This window comes from Labeo rohita, chromosome 15 (assembly GCF_022985175.1).
Source record: "Labeo rohita strain BAU-BD-2019 chromosome 15, IGBB_LRoh.1.0, whole genome shotgun sequence".
Lineage (NCBI taxonomy): Eukaryota > Metazoa > Chordata > Actinopteri > Cypriniformes > Cyprinidae > Labeo > Labeo rohita.
Window position 1 is genome coordinate 31,294,757 of NC_066883.1, and position 21,329 is coordinate 31,316,085.

The 21,329-nt window shown below is 43.5% G+C and overlaps 1 protein-coding gene across 1 annotated transcript in view; it reads left to right on the forward strand.

Annotated features, from left to right (window-relative positions):
- kirrel3l (kirre like nephrin family adhesion molecule 3, like) overlaps window positions 1-21,329 on the forward strand; it is a 42,288-nt gene that overhangs the window by 18,185 nt on the left and 2,774 nt on the right. Inside the window, exons 2-13 of the mRNA XM_051128926.1 lie at window positions 9,171-9,323; window positions 10,072-10,221; window positions 12,069-12,226; window positions 13,895-14,045; window positions 14,469-14,574; window positions 14,799-14,947; window positions 15,508-15,635; window positions 17,133-17,259; window positions 17,519-17,619; window positions 19,064-19,262; window positions 20,809-20,916; window positions 21,124-21,233. Of these exons, the coding sequence (XP_050984883.1) occupies window positions 9,171-9,323; window positions 10,072-10,221; window positions 12,069-12,226; window positions 13,895-14,045; window positions 14,469-14,574; window positions 14,799-14,947; window positions 15,508-15,635; window positions 17,133-17,259; window positions 17,519-17,619; window positions 19,064-19,262; window positions 20,809-20,916; window positions 21,124-21,233 (1,640 nt within the window). The remainder of the gene's footprint in view (window positions 1-9,170; window positions 9,324-10,071; window positions 10,222-12,068; window positions 12,227-13,894; window positions 14,046-14,468; window positions 14,575-14,798; window positions 14,948-15,507; window positions 15,636-17,132; window positions 17,260-17,518; window positions 17,620-19,063; window positions 19,263-20,808; window positions 20,917-21,123; window positions 21,234-21,329) is intronic.

The following is a 21,329-nucleotide window of genomic DNA, read 5'->3' on the forward strand; positions in this document are numbered from 1 at the left end:
GTCACTTTTTGGCTTGTTGTCTGGATAACACAGTTACGCTCATGACAATTTGCACGGCTTCCGTAACAACACTACATTCTAAATCTCTCCTCATCCTCCCTTTTCTCTTGTTCAGAGTGCTTGCTTAATAATTAATTGATTTATTAGTTCTCTCATTAATCATTCATTCATTAATCAGGGCCAGATTTTTCCAGAGGAAGTGGTTCAATCCGTAAAGACAAAAAAAAAAAAAAAAAAAAATTCCTGACTTCACATTTCAGCCTAATTACGCTTCTTTGCTAATCACCACCAAAGAAATGGAGTTTCAGGAAATTACTTTTTTTCCTCCCCTTCCTCCCTCCCTCTTTTGCACTAAGCAAGCCAGGATGTATTGAGGTCGGCAGGTAAGATTTTTCAATCCTTTTTCTATCCTCTTTCGCCACCTGTTATTTTGTGTTCTGGAGGGTTTTAGTCATCAGTCATGTTAAAAGAACACTTTGAGCCCGGGCTAATCTGATGAACAAGAAAGTTCGGTCTTTAATTAAACTACCCAACCCCCTACCACCTTAACTTGATAGAGGAAGGAAATGCAAACTGCGGTGACTGAGAAAACCACAGACATCGATTAATCACGGTGGTTTTGAAGGCCGTCCGCAAGCGCGGGTGAGGCCTTTCACTGGCGAAGAGGCGGCTCATTGTTTCAGCCTATGCCACCCTCCTTAGAGAGATGAAGGAGCTGTTTGTTTAATTGTATACTGTTACGTGATGCGTTTAGAAGTCACCACCGCATAGGTGTCGCAATGAAGAAAGCAAAACAGGCAGAATGAAGCTAAAGGGAAACTGTAATAGAACAAAAATTAAATCTCTCGCACATCAAACAAACTGGTGGTCTTCAAAAACAACACTCAGCCATGGCCAGTCTCTCTTGTGAGGAGAAAGGAAAAAAACATCAAATTAGAGAAAGCTTCAATGGAACTGCCAGCGCCACATTAACCTCCAAGCGGTAAAAAAGCACACACGTTGAACAACCCTAACAAGGTATTCATTGAACCCATCTCTCTTTATTTTCCAACACACATACTGCCATGCACACACAGACTTCAATGGTTACAGCTATTTTCCCTTTCTTCTCTGCATTTAGACCAATAAAGTGCATGGCCCTCTTTGCTCTAATGAGATGCATACATTTACAACATCACTTCCTCATTAAAAAATAATAATAATAAAGACAGTATGAGCAGAAAAAAACGTATTAATTATGGAACGCACTTCCTCCTATCACAGAGAGCCACAGGGGCCTCCACTGGGCTCAATTAAGAAGTGTAGGCCACAAATCCCCAGACTAAATTAATTGACACCCCAGGGCATTGAGCCTAGCATCCCAATAGCTCAGAATAAGTGCTAGATTTCTTTGTTTTCATTTCATTTGCTTTTTGAAAGCGAGTGCAGGGCCGAGAGATCAACAAAGGAGAATAAGGGGGGTGCGTTTAAATGTGATCTTTTCATTGACTTTATGGATTTTTAATCATCTTGCCATATTTACAGTGTAGCTTTTTCTCAGTTTTGTTTACCCTGACTTCATAGCCAAAGGAATAAAACGAGAGTGCATATAAAAGCGTTGCTTATTTATTTATTAATTTGTCTTTACTGTCTTCCTCACAGTGAATGAGGCCCATCAGAGGCGGAGCGACTGTCGATGTTTCCATCATTGTGAGGGCGTTGGTGCATACAGCAACCCACACATTTATGCAAAGAGCGTGCAGCGCTAATGATTTAAAAGCATACTAGATCTTAGATCATACTGTACACTAAGCAACACAGAGCAAGCAAGAGAGAGATAAAGAGAGATCGGTGCATGCTGTAGGAGAGAGAGAGAATTAGAGAACGGCGGCACGGAAAGTAGATAAAGCAGAGTGAGAGAAGGGAGAGCAGCAGCAATAACCGTCTCCAGAAAATACCAGGAGACCTGCAGGAATGAAATGACAAGACTGGCTCAATCAACATCTTGTCAAGACAGTTGGCTGATGTGTAGAGACAATCTCATCCTCCCCCTCTTCCTTCCCTCTCTAGTTTTTTTTCTTCCCAGCCTCTTTGTGTTCCTAGCGGAGAGCTTTCCGTCTGCGAGTAGAGGAGTTCTTAGACTCTGAAGTGGGAGAGTGAGAATGGGAACGCTGGAATAATGACACTTGGAAAAGTTCTGACGCTCACCAGAGACGCGGCACAGCAGAGAGGAGTGCGTGACAGACACAGCCTGTGCTGCAAGCAGAGGACCCAAGCGCCACACACACATACATAGACGCAGATTTCGGTGGCATTCTCATTTCGGGATTTATCTATCGCCCTTATTTGACCTGGCAGGGTTGATCTAATGATGTGGTCATTGTTAGCCGCTGTTGTAAGGTCAAGATAAATTATTTTTTCTTGCAAATCTTGGTGTCACAATAGTAGGACGTTGCATGGCTGCTAATGTGGTCTTGGTGGTTGCTAAGGTATTTTGGGTGGTTGGTCTGGATGGTTTCTAGAGACACATGTCTCAAGATGGCTCAGGTCCCTCCTTGCAAGTAGAACTTGTAAGTCTGATCACTTAGAAAAGCAACAGTACAACACTCTTTAACAAGCCACATGATTTGAGAGTTACACATCGCTTTGAATAACATCATCTGCAAAATGAACAAATGTAAATATAAATCATTCATGTCCATAGTCACTTTAATACTTAAATGGAACCCCAGGTATTAAGACTTGTATGGCTTAATAGAACATAAATGATGTATCTTACTGAAATATGTAGTAGAAAACACATGAGAGACTTACATTATTTAAAAATCCACATAGTTTATACAAATTTTGCACTATGGGGGGGCGCCATAATTTTGACGATGTGAAATGGTTGCGCTCTGTGAGCTACTGGTGCTACCTGTTGCTATTTTTTACCGCAACGCAACTCGGAATACATAACTATGAGAATAAAACACTGATATGATGACCACAGCTACTGAAAGAGGCTTAAACCAAATGCCGTACCATCATTTTTTTTTTTCACAATGAGTCTAAACGCCCTGGATATTGCATGAAATCCATGCTGAGAAACTCCTTCAGTGGCCACAACATCATTAAAAGTGTCAGCATGTTAAAATCCTGCCAGGATGGCATCTAGCGTTTCTTGTCCCTGTCATTTGTAAGCTCTTTCAGTAGCTGTGGTCTACTAAAAGCCTCAGAGGCAACAGGGCTGAAGTGGAGAGAACAAAGCCTTTAAGAAGTTTACAATAGCGTATATCTTTCATGGGTTTCTACTACATATTTCAGTAACAGACATAATTTATGTTATTTTAAGCCATACAAGTCTTAATACCCAGTGTTCGCTTTAAGGTTAGTGGCTTGTTAAAATCCCTAACCCTAACTATGAGAAACAGTAATGTAATGTTTCCTTTAGCAAACACCACTAACTAAAGATAAGAAAAATAACTGCAGGGTTAGATGCTTGATTATAGATTTCCTTCATTCCCTCTCAAAAGCATGGGCATGTTTGAGCCCTCTATCTGTCAGAAGCCTGTTCTTCCCTTCTCCACCCCTGCTGGAAGCTCTTATATCCTATTCTCTGTTTTTTCTTGCTGCCGCGGACCCCCCATCATCCCCGTTTCACTCTCTCTGTCGACAGGCTGACTTGAACCCCTGCAATTTTCATGCCGATAAATAGAGAAAGGACAGGGATAGGGAGGGTGCGAGCGAGGGACAGGGTGTCTGGAATGCGGAGAGAGGAGCAGAAACAGGCATGGAGAAGGCAAATCAACAATTTGTCACACCTTATGTAACTGTGAAAAGGGCCCTGCTCAGCATTGATGCCGGGGATCAGGCCAGGCTGACAGGAGAAAAGAGAGAGGGATGGAGGGGAAAGAAAAAGTGGGGGTTTACTAAAGGGATTGGAGGGGCTAGAAGAAGAGAGGGAAGGACAGAGGAAGAAGGTGTGATGGATGGATCGTTCTGAAAAGGGTCTCGCACCGTGCCAGGATGCTTACAATAGGCTGCCGACTGAATAAGAGGCTAGGAGGATTAAACCCCTGCAAACAGCTCTTAAAAAGCTGTTAGGCTGCAATTTAGACACAAAACAACACTGAAAGTGAGAAAGAAAGGGGGAGAAAGATGCGACTGGAATGTGAGGCAGGAGATAAGGTGCAGAAGATGAGACCGGGCGAACGGGAAAAGCAGGAACGAGGGAGAGAAGAAAGAAATGAAATGTGGCAGCTTCTGAAATGGCAGAAGCAAATACCAGTGGCCCCCGGCTCAGTTTGTTTGGACATTAGGTAGAGGAGACGGCTATGTTTACAAGGGAGACCTAGTGAATTTTACCAGGACTTTGGTATAACACATCTTCACATGTGCTTAAACTATTTCACATACAAACACACACACACACACTCGCCCTCCACAATGAGAGCGAAACAATAGAGTCTACCCACACCAAACAAAAGGATAATTCCATGGCGCAGAATGGAGCTCAGCTCTTTCCAGCTTGGGTTTAGTGGCCTTATCTGAAGCAGGCACAATGGATCGCTTTTAGCCAGCCCTGTTTATTTCCAGCAAGTTACTTTTTCGCACTAGTTTTCTCTTTTTGCGCTGCACTCATCCACCCCTTTACCCTTCTTTCTTTCGTATTCCTATCTCTCCTCTAAACGAGTCTTGAGCACAATGCTCAAGGTGCTGTTTGAACTTAATAGAAGAGCAGGCTACGAAAAGGGTGAATTGAACAATTCAGTGATTTGGGCTTTTCTATTATTACAGGACAAGGAATGGCGGAATGAATTTGATGGAGAGGTGACTTTATCTGCATTCCAAAGGGTGTCGCCTGCATTTGTTGAAGCAATCGAAACAATGAAACGATGCACAGAATTGTCGAGTCTCTCTGTCGACATGGATTTTAGCATGATCTTGAATCCATGTGAGCTGTATTACCCTCCTGCAACATCTTCACTGTTTATAATCAGAGTTGTCAGAACAAACAGTGAAGAGGTTGAGCGAGGGCTAAATATGGCTTGACATGGGATAAATATTCTGATTTATCTGCAACTGCGCCAGGGGCGAAACCAAGTGCCACACACACAAACATAGACTTTCGCTAATACCATCAAGACTCTAGCGACGGTAGACCAGAGAGGGATCATTGCTAACATCTGTTCGTCCGTTCGTCCCAGTGAGGCAGAGTGCATGGCTCTCTCCTCAGACGCATCCTGGGCTCTAAAAACAGCCTGGAGAAAGTAGGAGAGAGTGAGAGAAAAAAGCAAAGCTCTTTAATATGTCATGCTCAAGTCAGGCCCAGCTGCAGCTGCACTTAACGTGTGACAAAAAAAGACAAAGTCACTGTGTCAAAGTAGCAACTAAATGTGAGCCGCAATCCCCACAGCACGCCTGCCCTATTTACGCCACCACATGAACACACTCTCCTCTCTGCTTCCATCCAGTGCCGTGAAATGATATTCCATTTTGAAAAAATCCGGATTAAAGTGTATCAGGCCAAGTGTGTTGTGACCTTGTTACTAGGGGAAGGGGGAACGCGTAAACACACAGGCACACGCAGATGCCACACACTGTGGAGCAAATCACAACGTAGGTTTTAGAGACGGCTTTCTCTGTCTTATCCCACGCACCTCTTTATTTGTTATGGTACCTTGTAATGACATTGCATGAGCCAGACAGCCTTTTGTCTGACCTGCTCATTATGTTCAATAGTACAATATTTATTATCCCCTTTTATATTCTACATTCATTTTGCTTTACTGATTATGAACTTTTGTTAATGTTAAATCAGTTTTTGTTCCTTTCCTTGAGGGCATTCTCCACAGGAGAGGCTTAGGAAACCTCAAAAGAGTCTACCTTAAAAAAAAAAACAAATTCTAAATTCTCTCCCACCACTGCTCTTCTTCATCTCAACACCTCCTCCTTTTTATTCGTCCTTTTTTCATCCCTCTCTTCTCTGTCAGGAATGAACTCATGTAATTAAGCCGCTAACATGCCGTTAAAGAATTGGCTAATTCAGCAAGGAGGAATTATTCCAATTTGAAATGACTCATTAACCAGACGTGATATTTTGTTGAGCTTCTCTCGGAGCGAGATTTGGAGAGCGTTGAATCACTCCCGTGGTGTGAACTCGTTTCGCTGTATACGTGGGTTTGTGTGTGTGAATGCCTACATGCATTGCAAGGGAAATAAAGATGCTTTTGGTTTCGCTCATACGGCCTGGTGCGTGCATTGATACGGGTGCGTCACTTGTAAATGGGCCCGAATGCAAGCTGTGAACGTCTTGCATGTGAGAGAGAGAGTGATTAAAGACATGCACAGAGGCGCAACTCGGTGAGGGGTCTAAAGAGGAACTATCGAATGTACAAAAGCCCTTAAACATCGGCTCATCCTGATGAATTATCACAGCTCGTAAACATTTAGATGCTGGGGCAAGATTCTTTAATTGCAATCGATGTTCATCCAGTACCTGATGCAAAAAGGAGAATCCCAGAAGCACAACACAATTACAGTATCTGTAAAAAGACTCAATATCTCATAAAAGTGGAGCTCCAGGGATGGCAGGACTGTACAAAAAAGAACGATGCTATATAAACATACCGTTAAAGGCTTGGCTTAGAAATACCGCCGCTAATAATGTTGTCAAAAAGAGTTTTGTTTTTGACAGAAGAGTCATATTTAGCTCTTTTGATCTCATGTCCCTTTTAGGAAAAAGAAGCTAGGTAGCTCTTTAAAAGAGAGACTAGTTCTGAGTGTTGGTATCCTACTCTCAGTAAGAGTTCCCAAGGGAATGGGACACTCGTGGGATGCAGGGTGATCTGAGGGTGGTAGTAAGTAGTAAGTGCCAAAATTATTTTCATTTACATTTTAAAATGGCTATTTGTCAGTTGTGTTTTAACATACCAATTTGCCTGCCCACTAGAAGGTTCCATTTTCCATTTAATTGCAGTGCCTCCCTCTACACTCCATTTCGTCTCCTGTCTGGCTGTGTTCATCCTCAAGAGAAGAAAAGAGGACTGTCAGCACAAGTGGGAGAAAGAGCAAGTTTGAAAAGACCTGAAATCTGCACTGGCCTTTGCCTCGGAGGGAAAGAAAGCTTATGTTTCTGAGAGAGAACACTGGTGTGGGGTTGTGTAGGAGGTTAGGAGGGTGGATGGTCTTTGCTGCACCCCTTGATGGAGTGGATAATTGAGTCTCGACCAAACTCTGTCAGCCAAGCTCGGAAGCCCCTTTTCAGCTCAAAGAAATGCAGTGAGAATGATGAAGTGAGGGAGAGAGAGTGAGAACAACAGGGAGTGAGAGAGGATGGAGGAGAAAGAAAATCCTGGGCTCCCTCAGGGGGGGAAAAGCCGCTATTGAAAAGCTATTAAACTTGCATTTAGCAGGATTGATTGGAAATGAAGAGGCCTATTAAAACCAAGGGACAAGAGGACAATAGTGTGTTTCTGGCCACCGTATGTTGCCCTCCTTTCACCGTCTTGCTGGCCCCCCTGGGGTGGGGCCCCCTACCCTGTCTGTTTAAACACCCCTGGCCCAAAGAGAGAAGTTTCAGAGGGGTTTAGCACCAGCTGAATAGATCCCTCTTTATCCACCACTGGCACCCTATTCTCCTATTTAACCACACAGAAATAAAAGGGCAAAGAAAGAGGAGGAAAGGCAGAAAAAATGGGGGGACGGTCCATTTCTTTTTGAAGAACCAGTAACAGCCCTCCCCTTCAAAAACCTCTCTTTTTTCCCCCTCACTTTCTCTGAAATCTCATGTGAATGGATTAGTTACTTCTGGCTGGTTGCCATCTTTCTACTTTCGAGAGGGCTCATGATGCACCAGATCCAATCATGAAGCTCTTGCAATGGAGAAACACACAAATGTGTGGAAGATGGCCGTGTGTGTACATAAAAGTGATTGGGATAGTGAGAGAGAGAGAAGGCTGTTTGTTGTTTAGTCTGGGTGCGTTTATCACGATCTTTCAGTAGAACGGAGAGCCTCTATGCAAATTAGTCAGAAAAGACTGAGCAAAAAGTGTTTAAAAAGGAGAAAGATGGCAGCAAAGCCCAAACAGAGGGAAGGCAGTAAGGCGGCAAGTGCCTTTCGCAGCCCGCAACGGATGGCCCTCATGGGACGCTGAAAGCTCCTTTGATTGTTTAACATACAATTTTACTGAAAAATACCACTTCCCCCACCCTGGAAAGTGGTAACAGATTCTCTGGCTCAACGGGACATTGCTTTCCGTGTCATTCTACGCAGGTTGCCATATGGGCATAGGAAAGAGTTAAATAAGTCATGACCAGCTGACGCCTAGACCCCTTGCCAAGTGCAGAAAACCAAACTGTTGTAAAATGTGTTATGGACTGTGCAACATAGGAAGATGATGCAACATAAGCCTTTCCTGCATCAATCAGTTAGCGAAATGTCACTCGCCGGTCTTGGTGAAAAAAACTAGCACAGCGTGTGACCAGTCGTGAAACTTCACTTAAAAGAGTGTGTCGGGTAGGCAAAGTGGTTGTAGATCAGTGTGTAAAAGGGTAATACGTTCCTAGAGCCCAGTGCATGGGTATTGCAAGGAAAATTGTGTTTCATTGTGTATCTGGAAGAGTATTACCAGCTGCAGAGAGATGGTGAATGTGAGCTGGAATGGCTCTTGCTGATTCAGCGCTAATATACTATCGCACTAATGTGTTCTGTGCTTTCCCATCTCTCTCCCTGTACAAAATCACTGACCTGAAAGCTGGACTGGTTAGAGCAAAATGACAGATAGGCTTCAGCATTAGGAAGGGAGAGTCTTGCTGCAGTTTACCATGGTGATCCAACTAGCTACCGGTCCATTTCAGAGAGCCAGGCTGATACGAAGAAAAGCGGCACTTCTGCATTTAAAGAAAAACAGAATGAATGCTATGGGCATGGTTTTTAATTTGTTGAAAGCAGGACATGGTAGATTGAAGCCTGTCATTGCATCTGAACAACGTTATGAAGTCTTAAGCCCTTAAGGATGCTTCAGTTTTACAGTGTTTGATGTACATTTCATCATCAGTGGGGTCCACACAAACTGTGCACATAGAGACCTATATATCCACTAGATGCATCCACTGTGCTTATTATATTATTATATTTGCATTTCAATATCAAACAACAACCAAAGTATTAATGTTTTTGTGTGTGTATGTGTGTTTTCCTTTTGCAGTGTCTCAAGCAGCCTACTTTTCCCAGCAGCCCCAGGACCAAGTAGTGGTTGCCGGCCAATCAGTAACCTTGCCCTGTGTGATTGTGGGATACCGGGGCATGGTGCAGTGGACCAAAGATGGCTTGGCGCTAGGCGGTGAACGAGACCTACCCGGTAAGAATGGTGCAAGGCCCAAACAAACAAGGAAAAATTGTCTGAGTGAAGTTTAAGAGTCATCCCTTGTAACAGTGCTTTTCAACACAGAGTCAGTTTTGAAAATCGAGTTGAAAGGGGGAAAAAATGAAGTCGACGTAATTAATTTTCAAGGTGCTTCTAAATGGTGCACTGGTTTGTAATTAGCTTGAAACCCAGTTTCTTATATGTCAACCAAATTTAGAGCAAGTAGCAAGGCAAAAATGATGCGGTTCCCCCAGGAGGTACACAATGCTTATTGAAGTCCATTTACCAAGGCTTAGTCTTCTTATCTTCATCTTTTACTTTCCAATTAACAACTGGGAGATAAAGCCAATCATAGATTGGCAGGTAAAGGGCAGCATCCCTTCTCTGCAGCGGATGTGTGTTTGAGTAATGTCACTGCCTCACTTCCTAGGCTGTATTGAGTGAAGAAACGGGAAGGCAAACAAACACCGCGGCTAATGCAAACTAGCGTTTAATTTGTCTAATCATCTCAGCCGTCTGCTCGGGCTGAGGTGGAGAATCAATCACCGCTCATGTCATGCATTGACATTTAAAATGATTTCCCCAGCAGCTTTGAAGGCAACAACCTGGACAGTTAAAGCAGTCTCTGTTTGCTGGCTTCATGAGCGAGGTGCCTCACGTAGAATAGGGTCTCAAAACTAGCCCTATTTGTGATGGCAATATGTGTGTCTATATCTCTAACTGTGATTTTTGTGTGGATCAGGTTGGGTACGTTACTCTCTGATGGGAGACCCGCTATCAGGAGAGCACAGCTTGGTGATCGATTCAGCTGAGCTAGGCGATGATGCGGTCTACGAGTGTCAAGCCACGCAGGCTGGGCTGCGATCACACAGAGCCAAACTGACGGTGCTGGGTAAGAACTATGTGTGTGTGTGTGTGATATGAGTGAATGAGTGTGATGGAGAGCGAGAAGAAACCACTGTGATATAACTCTCCTACAACTGATTAAAAGCAGGGGGAATAGAGCATTCCTCATAGTCCCCAATTTCATTAACAGTATTTAAAATACTGCCTCAGATGCGTAACACTGCAAGTTTCCCTGCTCCGCATAAAACACTTTGGAGATCCCACCTCCACGCAATCATAAGTCAAGCCTTCATTAGTTATTCACAATTTTAAATCATGCCACAACAGAACTCCAGCAAAAGCAAGTCGGCAGAAACACTGAGGAAAATATCCAACCCCCACCTCACTGCTTCTTCCCTTCTCTCTCTCTATAGCCTCCTGACACTTAACACGGTGAAGGGCCAAGGAAATGTGATTGCAGCAGTCACAAATGACTTGCGTGAATGGTTAAAAGTCAAAGTCTGCACAGTTAGCACATTCTACAGTGACTCACGGAATTCATCAACCGCAGGGCTGCTTTTACATTAACGCAATGTGATTGATCTACATATTCTCCGGCATTTAGCGACAGGGGTTGGGGGGGAGGAACACTGAGGAGGGGGGTGATCACTGGGGATTTCAGCTCAGTGCTACATTGCTGACACCTGGTGGCCCAACTTGGACACAGCCGTGTTTTATGGTAGCTGAAAAACCCTGCAGCATAAGCATATCAAGAGCTAAAAATATGGGATACGTTAAAGAGTTTGCGCTACGAGAGTAAGAAAGGCCAAGTTTGTTACTGCACAATAAAAAGAATTCTGCCTCTAATTGAACAAAGTTGGCACAGCCACACAGAGGCACCAAAGAAAAGTAGGGCTACAACAATAGCCTTTGTGCACGCTGCCGATGTTTGGCGCACAGTTCGAATTCCCAGACTAGAGCCTAGCGTATATGCCAGCTCCTCTGTGCAGGGAATGAGGTGTGTGCGTGCACGTGTATGTGAGCGTTCATGTGTGTACGTGCATGTAGGGGCATGTGGGGAAATCAATGCAGCCGGATGAGACCAAAGCAATCCAACAGAGTCAAAGAAGTCAACGGCAGGAGTGCAGTCGAGGGAATCCACATGGAAATTAGAATCACCTCGCGCACGGATTCCATTAGCGCCTGGGCAAGACCAGCGAAAAGACCTCTGACAATTCTGATACAAAAACAGAAATTGGTTCGGCGAAAAAGAACAGGACAGACGGAAGAGTGTGTACCACAGGAAGATTTTTTGCGCGTTTCTACGCATACTGCGAGATGGACACCTTCATCAAAGGTGGCAGACACTATTTGCCCAAGGCTTGCGCACAGGCATGCAAACAAATGAACAAATCAGTAATTCAGATGAAACGGGCCCGCGGCGGAGTGCCTGTAAATAGACTCATAATGGCAAATCTCAGCCATGTTAAAAGGGCATGAGTACTGTCTTAACCTCTTTTCAGAGAGAGACAATCTCTCTCAATCTCTCTGTCCATTTACCAGCTTGTTCTGTATAGGTCAAACTGGCAGAATTAAATGATTCCGCACTGCAGTCAGGAAGAGTATGGCTTTATGTATGAAGTACAGAACATGTAATGTATGCTAGGACTAGGCAAACATACTCTTATATAAGTTGAGACACAATACGCAACATTGCAGTGTTTATAAACCATGCTGGTTGGACCAACTCTCCATTATCCAAGTAATCCATTATCGCAATGTCTTCAAAGAGTAACTTGTGGGTTCCCATAGTGCTTGGACACCTGTACATTTCAAGCTAACTGGATGGAAATGATATAGACTCCCACATGTTTTTTTTCTTGAAAATAAACAAACTTTTTAATTCTTTTTCAGTGCCACCTTCAGATCCCGTAGTTGAAGGAGGACCAGTGGTCCGTCTGAAAGCTCATACTCCTCATAACCTGACATGCCGGGCATCTGGAGCCAAACCTGCCGCAGAGATCACCTGGTACCGGGATGGAGAAATAATGCACGATGCCATCTACTCAAAGGTGAGACTTTGGACAGTCTTTATGACAGGCATGAGAGTCACTATGGCTGATTACAACTTAGGATCTCTGTCTTGCCCCTTACCTGTCCTTCACATTAGCTCCATCACACAGTGCACGCCCAAAGTTGCAAAAACTCTCTTGAATTCAATCTCTGTACGTCTCATCCTCATCACCCTACCGCAAGCTGCCTCCTTTTGTGCCTCTGTTTTCTCTCACTCTCGCTGTTGCTCTAATACTCGAGCATAACTGGAGCATGTCAAAGCTCAGACAGGCATAAGCGTTTGATACAGTTTCCGCTGAGAGAGAAAGAGCAAAGGAGGGAGAGAGGGAGTGAGAGAAGAAAAAAGAGAGAGAGAAAGGGAGAGGGTGGGAGAGGAGAGGGGAAATCAGCCACAACAATGCCGAAACACAATGGGAAGTGCAGTAGAGCGTGAACCGGCTGCAACTGCGAAAGTGTCACATTTGTCATGCTCTCTGACCACGCTAAACGACACTAAACGACACGTTTAAGGGGGCAAGAGCCAGCAGTGAATCGAGGGAAGAGGAAGAAAGCGAGAGAGAAAGAAAGACAGATGAAACTCGGAAAGTAGATGAGGGAAAAATGAACACGGGAGAAGCTTGTTTAAGAGCGAGGTGGAAAACTCGAAGCCGTTTTGATTTAAGCTGGAAAAAAACGAGATGGAAAGCCACATGAAGAGACAAAGAACAAAGTGAAAGAATGTGAAAAAGGTAGACAGAGGGGGGCAAGTTGGTGAGGGAGAGAAGATGAGCAATAAGAAAAGGACAGTGAGTGGAAGGCTGATGACAGGCGGCGTCGTGACTCGATCTAGCGTAAAAATGCTTTCAGCGCGTCGGAGGTTAAGCGTATGACCTGCCATCGATTCGCCCCCAGGCTCTCCAGGGAACTGTCTTCCCATAATTCTCCTGCCCCAGTACAGCAAAGTGCGCCTCTCCCCCCCTCCAATCGCCCCAAACCTAAAACTGTGCCTGATCCTCCATTAAGGCTGTCTTGTAGATTCAGCGGGCAGCAATTCACCTAGACTGTACACCTCTCCCCACTTAGGCGTATCGATTTCTCACACACAATAAATAGATTTTGAAGATGATGTGCGGCAGGAAGAGCTGATAGACAGATCTTTGGGAAAACGTGCTAACGGCAGAACGGTCCCGGCAGCGTCGTAAAACACAGGCGCTCACCTGCCTCGCTAAACTGATGGCGGCTTTAATTCTCTGCAATGCTCAGCCTACGGTGCTGGCACAGACTTGAGCTCAAATGGGATTACGGGCATCATGGGAATTCTTTATTAAATTAGGACTTGCATCAGGAAATATAGGACAATTAGATTAGGATTATCATGTCTGTGTGATTTTAACAGTGATAACAAGATGAGAGAAACAGCTGTGTGTATCTGAAGTACACCGACCATTAGGGCGAAATAACATTTAACTAGCCGCACTGTCTGTCAAACGTCTCCTCTTATTTGAATCCGAACGGTGTCACACGTAACAGAAATCACGGAGGGTTTTGTCAAGAGCTGCCTTTGACATTATTTTCAGAACATTTCATTGAGGCATTCTATTTTCAGAGAGCTACAGCAATTTGTTCCACCAGAACTGATACTGTCTCAGTTTTTTAACTGGTTTCACACCGTATCACTGTCTTTTCAGACTTTGATGGAGGATGGAAAGAGAGAAACAGCGGTTAGCATGCTACCCATGGTGCCTGAGGATAGCGATTCTGGACGTACCTACACCTGCAGGGTCCTAAACCCTGCCGCCCCTGCAGGTCGCCAAACTTCGGTTACCATCAATGTTCAGCGTGAGTAGTTGTTGTGTTTACTTTTCTCTGTGATGCTAATTATTTGGTGCTTATTTCAGTTACGCAGGTAAAGGGCAAGTTTTTTCTGCATTCTGCAAACTTAAAAATAAAAAAATATGCTTCATTAAAAAAAATAACTTTGTCATATTAAAAATACCACAGAGAACAGTATTTCAGCGTAAGATTAGTGATTCAATAAATGTGAGAGTTGGTTTAAATATATTTGCATGGCACTCTACAATTGTCTATTTATATGCAAGGTTTCTTATGGTAAAAAAGACGTGTAATTGGACAGGGGAATGGATTTTTAAAAAGGATTGTGACTTAGATTTACACACCTGGAGCTTGGCAGTAAAGTCATTGGGAAGGATTTGTAAAGCCTCTATTGCTGCAGTGAATCTAATCCTGCATGTTTCCTTCCAGATCCTCCGTCTGTGACTCTCTCTGTTCAGCCTCAGACGGTGATGGAGGGAGCAAAAGTGTTGTTCATCTGCTCTGCCTCTGCCAACCCTGAGATCACAGGTTACAGGTAAGCACATCTAATATCACAACAGACTCAATGCATAATCCCAGATTATCCACTCCATCAGATTTAGGTTTGTGAGTAAATCCCAAATTGGATATAAATTACAGATCAAATGCTTTGTGCACAGTTGCTTTAGTGTTTGGTGTTAATAATAGTTGTTATTGTAAAGGGTGAAACATCACAAAGAATGTACTGGTGAATCTAATTCATGTTCATGTTGCAAACAGATGGTCCAAAGGTGGGGTTCCTATCTCAGAGGCCAATGGTGACAGTCTGGAGGTGACCGTAGACCACTCTTACTTCACAGACCCAGTGTCCTGCGAGGTGTCCAACTCTGTAGGAAGTACTAATGTCAGCACCTTGGTGGATGTACAATGTAAGTACTTTTTCTGTTAGCCAAATAAAGCTTTATTGGTCATCCGCCTCTGTAACGACACACTAACATAGTTAAAGCTAAATTTAACATTAATTTCAAAGAAGGAAATGGCAACATCCTTAAAATTAAGAGGATACCTATTAGAGATGTTTATTGTACTATAAGTAGCATTGAATAGATAGTGCTTAATAAATGCCATCAGTTCTGACTCACCGTTTTTTAGTGGTATCCATGTATTTTGGTCTCCGTTTAGATTTGGATGTGAAGGTCTGTTAAATAAGATACATTTTTATTCAGCACAGTTACTAACAGTGTTTAGGCATAATAAGTCTCATAATGTAAACGTGGCACTGCATGAAAAATTTTCATATACAAGTAAGAAGTAAACAATACATATACGTACCTCCTTGGAATGACCTTCATTTTCTACTTGTATTCTAGCATATTTCCCTTAATAAGGCTGGAGATGAGAACATTGTAGTGGGCTTTATTTTTATTTGTGCACACAAAGACAAACTCTAATAAAATGTATTGAAACAATGGGAATGTTTTATTTTTAGTCGGTCCCAGGTTGCTAACAGAACCGAAACCCCAGACGGTGGACATAGGAATGGATGCTGCTTTTACCTGCTCATGGACGGGCAACCCTCCCCTCACTCTGGCCTGGACTAAACAAGGCTCCAGTGTGGTACGGTGACCTCTTCTCTTCTTCCTAAATATGGCACACCATCTGTTCAACAACTGTCACAGCAATCCTATTTCAATCATTTTATGAGTTCTAGATGTGTATTGATTGTTATTAGGGTATGGAAGGATTGAGTTGGAGTGGGAAATCCTTGGTAACCCCAATCCAGTTTTCACTTGATCCAGTACACACATTCCATCTCCATCAAGCAAGTGTATTCACTCAAAAGGTTGATGTCATATTTCATCTACGGCATCAGAATCAACACCAGATTTCCACCACCTCCAAAATCCCAATTTAACCCCTTTCTGTACAGGAAAGATAAAATGATTTTCTGCTCAGAGCTGGATGGTTAATGGATGACATTTCTGTTTATGGTGCATTTACAGGAGTTTGGCAAATGGATAAAGTGATTGCTAGCCTAAAATGAAAGTTTAGCTCCAGTAGATGTGTGAAATGCATCAGCCTATTCTGCTGTAAGTGTTTCTCTGCTTCTGCTTAATCAGATTTCATAAAGAGCCTGAGAAAGCAAACAAAAAGCGAGAGAGGAAGGGAAAATAGAGAGAGAGTGAGAGAGTGGGAGGCTTAGGCTGAAAAGCCAGAAGGTTCTGATGAGGCAATCAGTTAATTTTGCCATGACTACATCCCTCCACCCTGCCCTTCCTGAGTATGGGCCGATCTGATCCACAAGTAGAGCGTTTACTTCATCGCCACAAGATATGGATTAATTGGCTAATTCGATGAGTGCCGGCGAATGAAAAATCGAGGCGAGTGCTAAACGGATTAATCACAGTTTGGTGGCGTTAAGAGGGGGGGAAGGAAGGGAAGGCGAAGAGGGTGCTCTAATGATCAATGGCTTCTAACAAGTGACCGTGGCATGTGTACCAGTGCACCAGAGGTGAAGGAGCACAAGTATCTGCTCACACTCCGGAAAATTCCGCACTGCCATTGTCGTAGGTTTAATTAGAGCAGTGGGTTGACTCAGAGGACCCAGGCTGGAGCGCTTTAGACAGTAATTAAGATTGCTGCAGACGAAATTACAGGCGGAGTCAATGCTTTCCCCTTGGTATTGGTGGCATTGGTCTTTCTCTTGTGTGAGCCACAAGCAACGAAATGGATGACTGGCGCTAATGGTAATAGCCATCTCCGAGGGCCACGGCTTGATCTGTCTGGAACAAAAAACTCACTGTGTCTCTACACAATCTTCCCATCTTCATCCCGTGGAAATATTGACATGCTGTAATGATTTTCATTCCACAACTTGCTAGAAAGATAAGACTTTAACAGGAAGTGAAAAACATCAATATTACAAACACGGATACAGACAGGCTCTGTCATACAGACATTTGATAGAAAGTGTATAGTTATATTTTGGTGTGTGCTAATCTGTAGGTATAAATTCTTCACACTGCAAATTCTTACCTGATGCCTGTATCTGTTATACTTCTGTGGTGTAGCAACAGATCTGACCAGGTTGTTCTTGTTCATTTTATTTAACAGGTGCTCAGCAATAGCAACACCCTTCAGCTGAAGGCAGTTACACAAGAGGATTCGGGGACGTACACCTGCAAAGCCATCGTGCCTCGAATTGGTGTGGCAGAGAGAGACGTAACTCTAACAGTCAACGGTAACTAAACGTTCCCAATTTTGCTCATGATACATTCTGATTCAAAGTTCACAGTTTTTGGTTAGCTTGCTAGGGTTTGGAACAAACTGTTAATCAGTGAATTGCTTCTCTAATTGATGAGCTGCTTATTTATGTGCATGACTCATGCACTTGGTCTTGAGTACACAAGGAACATCAGCTCTGTGTCTTCTTTGCTTTCATTAGCACCCTTAGTCAATACGATTTCTCTTCATTTCTCTCTTTCACACAAACACTTCAGGCCCTCCCATCATCACGGCTGAGGCCACGCAGCAGGCCGTCAAGCATTCCAAGGGCAAGCTGGAGTGTCTAGTGGGCAGCAGCCCTCCTCCTGACAAGATTGTAAGTATACATTCTCCTATTTCTGTATGTGTGTGTGTTTGCTAGGTATCCGATGCTTAGTGTAGCCGTATTCCTGACAAGCTTGTTTGTGAGCCGTTCCCTTGAGCAGGTGCTTTCGGTGTGTGCACATCACACGCTCAAGCTCCCTTCCCCTCTCCCTCCAACAAGATCTCCTCTTTCCTTGCTCCTGTCTCTCTCTTTCCATATCTGACACCCACACAAATACAGCTACACAGCCCCATTCCCTTATTAGAGAGCGCTCGATGAGAGGGCTGATCCTGTATCTCACCTTTTCCACCCTCAAGCGTGCAGAGGCGAACTGCACTAATGCCAGGGTCTGTAGAGAAGACCTCCGGCCCCCTAGGCTCCTCTCCAACGGCGAGCAATTAGCGCATAGCACCACTGACCTCCCGTGACCCCATCGTACGTGGGAAGGTCTTTCAGTGGATAATTAGGGTCTAAGTTGGAGAGACTACGAGAAGAAGGGTAAAGCATAGAGATGCACCGAGACAGATGGAAGTTAAGCAAGGGTAACTGAAAGCAGTGATGCAAAGAAGGAATCAGAGACGAAGAAAAAAAACCCTCCTGATCCTGGAAACAGTGACAGGTGGGGATTCAGGGTGTTATTGGCTGTTATTTCTTCACCTGAGGCCAGTCAAGGGAGGACTTTTCAGACATGCTGTTTCACCTCTTTGCCAGAAAGGTGAAGTAAAGAAACAATGGCTTGTTCTCTCTCCCTGAGTAGCTTTGAGATCTCAGACTGACCTGCTGCAAGACAGGAGCTGCTTCTCTTCCCCGCATGGTTTTTCACAAAGCTCTTTTTCACAAGCCGAGACACAATACTGTTGGTAAACCAGCTCGACATGACAGAGTAGAAGAGCACAAGAAAAATACAGTCTCTGACACTGAGTTTATGACACTGGACGTCTTCTGGGCTGATATATCTTTACATGTATGTCCTTGTCCTTGATACTGTTATGCTAAACATGTCCCTTTAGTTGTGTTGAATAGAGTAGGCTTGAATATATAATGAGATTTTAACTGAACCTGGAATCAAAGTCGACCCTATTTACTTACTTAATACAAGTTCCTGGGCACATTATGAGAAATAAGAAATACATTTTTGTCTTTGTAATTCCAAACTTCTTTTGCCTTTTCATAATCAAATCGCAGTTGTCATTTCATGCTTAAATAAAATGTTATAATAAAAGCCGTTGTAAGCACCAATATCTTAGTAGGCAGTGTGCCAACATATAACGTCGTTGTGTTACGGGTGTCCCGAGTTCGAATCCCAGCTCGAGGACCTTTCCCAATCCCACCCCTCTCTCTCTCCCATTTTGCTTCCTGTCTGCTTTACACTGTCCTGTCCTAATAAAAGACAAAAAAAAGAAATAAAATATAGGCCATTGCTGTACCTTACACTTTGCTGTCTCTTCTTCCTCAGGTGTGGACATTTGGGGACATGATTTTGTCATCTGGCTCTTCTGGTCGTTTTTCCGTGCAGACGGTACACAGTGACCGAGGCGTCCTCTCCTCACTAATCCTCTCAGAGACTCTGGCCCAAGATTTCCAGCTTCGATACAACTGCACTGCTTGGAACCGCTTCGGTACAGGCACGGCACTGGTCACTCTTGAAGAGCAAGGTATGGAGTCCTCATGCCAGATTATCCTGTGTAAAACATCCTTCTATTCGAATGCAATATAGTACCGGTCAAAAGTTTGAACACACATAATTCCTTACTTTTACTACTGTTCCACCTTTAAATTATGAAATGACATACAATCTCATGCACTAAAGCTTAAAGCTTTACAAAGCCTCTTAAGACTGTGAGAAACTAATTTAGTGAAGCGTGTCCATACTTTCAACTGGTAGTGTAGACCAGTGAGTGTTTGGGAAAATGTTCTGGGGAATTTTGGGTCTGGAGAGTCATAAATTGAAGGGTTGAGAAGCAAGCAGCTGACAGTAAAGTGAGAAAAGTGGCAGGAGTTTTAGATTTGTGGATGGGCCAAGCTCTTTTGGCACCACTGCTTTAATTATTGAAGGATGGTTTTAAAACACTGACAATAAGTTGTAGCGTTCGTCCACCTTAAAGTTGGTGCCTTTTATCTAAGATTAGTCATGACGAGCTATAATCCAGTTTGAGTCAGCTCTATGCAGGAATTGCATCTCAAAACACCCTGCAACCCTGTGCTTATCTTAATTATATACCACCAAATCAATATCATTTAATCAGGAGATGGTCCACTTAATGAATACATTCGTTCCATAACAAAGATATAGATTTTGAGCCTGAATGAATTAAATCAAGACCTAATGTACAGCACGGGTATGTGACGCTTCACTGACCATTTCATTTTGTATGCACAGTGCACCGGCTTAAATTTGCTTAAATAAGACTAAGAGCGTGGTAGACGGCTTGAGCCTTTGTACTGGGAGACACCAAAAATAAGGTCTTCGCCAGCAATTTGCATCAAGGCAGCAGAGCCAAGTCTCTGGAGAGGCAGACAGTGCTATCTCCTGGAATCTCTAATTAGATTACTGTCGGCTGCCTCGCTGCATGTCAGGCCTGGTTACCCCTCTTCCACCAGAGATTAGAGACAATAGCCTGGTCCTGTGATGCCACTGTGGATTACACTAGATGAATTTCTATATGTTGCACTCGAGTTTGGACGTGGCTCGGAAAAAGAGCTTCTTTGTAGAACGCGTTTGACAAGCAGGGAGCTTTTCTTCAATCAGCTGGAGATCTGACATACCTTTTGATAATATGAAAATTAAATCGTCTCACAAAAAAATGGCGAGAAGATGTCTGGGTCATAATTTTACAGCATTTTAGTGCCAAAATACTACAAGAATAAAGTCGAAATGTTTTGAGAATGAAGTTGAAATGTTTTGAGAATGAAGTTGAAATGTTTTGAGAATAAAGTCAAAATTACGAGAATAAAATAATGTTTCGAGAACTAAAATTGTAGAAATTAAAGTTATAATGTTTTGAGAGTATAGCCTATATTGCGCATGCAAATGGCCCGGATTGAGACCACCGGAATAAGTTGCCAGGCAACCGGAATTTATTTGAATATTGTTGCGTCCGAGCAGCCTGAATTTGGATTATCTGCATTCCCTGCAACTGAAGAGGTAGATATAATAATAGATGTAATTCATCTCAGTCACGTTCCCTTTTTCCCTTCCAGAGGCCCTCCCCTTGCTAATCATCATCGGAGCATCAGTGGGCGGAGGCTGTGTCTTCATCGTTTGTGTCATTACCCTGGTTTCCATCTGCTGCCGCCACACTGCTAAAGGTGAGGTCAAAGGTCAGATGTTATCTGCGAGTTCTTATTCTCTCCTCAAAAAACATGATACAGTAGAAATCAAACGAACTAACTAGACAGAGGTTAATTATGGGGCCACCTCTTTGCCTGGAGCAGTGTTGACCTTTTCACCTCTCTGGAAATCTTCCCACCGTTCACCTCATTAATCTCTATACACTGCGCTATTTCCTCACCCAGGCAAAAAGGGCACACGCCTGTCTAAGAGCGACATCCGCGTACAAATCGTACACAGCGACCACAACGCGGCAAGAGGCAACGATGATGAGGAGGATGTGAAGGAGCCTATGGTGAGTCGCTCTTAAAACAAAAAATAAATGTTTAGAATGGCCTAATAGATAGAAATAGCTTGTCTACCTTTACCTAATACAACCCATTTTAATTTT